Source organism: Elephas maximus, chromosome 3 (assembly GCF_024166365.1).
Source record: "Elephas maximus indicus isolate mEleMax1 chromosome 3, mEleMax1 primary haplotype, whole genome shotgun sequence".
In the NCBI taxonomy this organism is placed as follows: Eukaryota; Metazoa; Chordata; class Mammalia; order Proboscidea; family Elephantidae; genus Elephas; species Elephas maximus.
Window position 1 is genome coordinate 19,249,034 of NC_064821.1, and position 1,430 is coordinate 19,250,463.

The window sequence follows — 1,430 nt, forward strand, 5'->3', positions numbered from 1 at the left end:
AGTCTTCAAGGTAATATCTTTGCTTTTCAACACTTTAAAGAGGTCTTTTGCAGCAGATTTGCCCAATGCTATGTGTCATTTGGTTTCTTAGCTGCTTAGCCATTATGTTATTTTGTCATTTTAGAAAACCTGGTTATAGGAGAGTCGGGGATTCTAGCTCATAAGTATTTTTTCTCTTTGATGCAAACTAGAAATCCAGGCCCAAAGCAGATAATTTAATCACGGAAAAGCAGGTATGCACTTGAAAATGTTCTTCAAGGCTCCCTTCATGTCCCTGTTTCTCAGGCTGTAGGTGAAGGGGTTCATCATGGGAGTGACCACAGTGTACGTCACTGAAGCTACTGCAGTCTTCCTGGAAGAGTGTGTAAATGCGGCACTAACACACGTACCTAAGCCCGTCCCATAAAACAAGGAAACAACTGAGAGGTGGGACCCACAGGTGGAGAAAGCCTTATACTTTCCACCTGCTGAAGGCATTCTCAAAATGGAGGAGACAATTTGAGTATAAGAGAAAATGATTCCAGAGAGAGGAACACCACCTAGTATGGTAGCTGCCAAATATAAGAAGATGCTATTGAGGAGGGTATCAGAAGAGGCAATCTTGATGATCTGAAAAGCTTCACAGAAGAAGTAGGCGATTGTCCGGTCTGAGCAGAAAGACAGGTTCAACACTATGAGACTGTGGATCAAGGCATCCACAGTGGTAATGGACAAGGAGAGTAGAATCAGCAGACCACAGAGGCGGGGGTTCATGATGGCTGTGTATGTCAGTGGGTGACAAATGGCCACGTAGCGGTCATAGGCCATTACTCCCAGGAGAAAACTTTCCAAACTAGCAAAAACCAAGACAAAGCAGAACTGGGTGAGGCAGCCTGCATATGTGATGCTCTGATTCTGTGTTTGGAGATTCACCAGCATGTTTGGGATGGTGGTGGTGCTGAAACAGATGTCAGTGAAGGACAGATTGGCAAGAAAGACATACATGGGGGTGTGGAGGTGAGGGTCTGAGCTGACAGCCAGGATGATGAGCAGGTTCCCCAGGACAATGACCAGATATATGAACAGAAACAGGGCAAAGAGAAGGGGTTGCAGTTCCGGATTCTCTGTCAGTGCCAGGAGAAGGAATCCAGAAAAACTTGTTTGATTTTTAGGTTTCATATTGTTGATGAATCTGATGGAACAGATCAGGTGACAAGACAACCAAGTGCGTGGTCCCTATACCAGCAGTAGCTGCATCACCAAAGGTAAACAGCACCTAGGGCAGGGTCATGAGAAATCAAGAAGATACAAAGTTGGTGTCACCTGTGTGCATATTATTTGATTATTTAATAAAAAATATGTGAATTTGATCAATAGCTGAGCATCAACATTTATTCTGCAAAGTGTTGATAAGATGCTCATTTTTTTTTTTTTTACACTATCTGAGTTCT

The 1,430-nt window shown here is 43.4% G+C and overlaps 1 protein-coding gene across 1 annotated transcript; it reads right to left on the reverse strand.

The window, feature by feature from the left end:
* Nucleotides 1–219: 219 nt before the first annotated feature.
* On the reverse strand, nucleotides 220–963 carry LOC126070990 (olfactory receptor 7G2-like; the record flags this gene model as incomplete). The annotated part of the gene is made up of 1 exon (XM_049875305.1): nucleotides 220–963. A coding segment is annotated over one exon (744 nt), but the record flags the coding sequence as incomplete, so codon positions are not given.
* Between the last annotated feature and the right edge of the window lie 467 nt (nucleotides 964–1,430).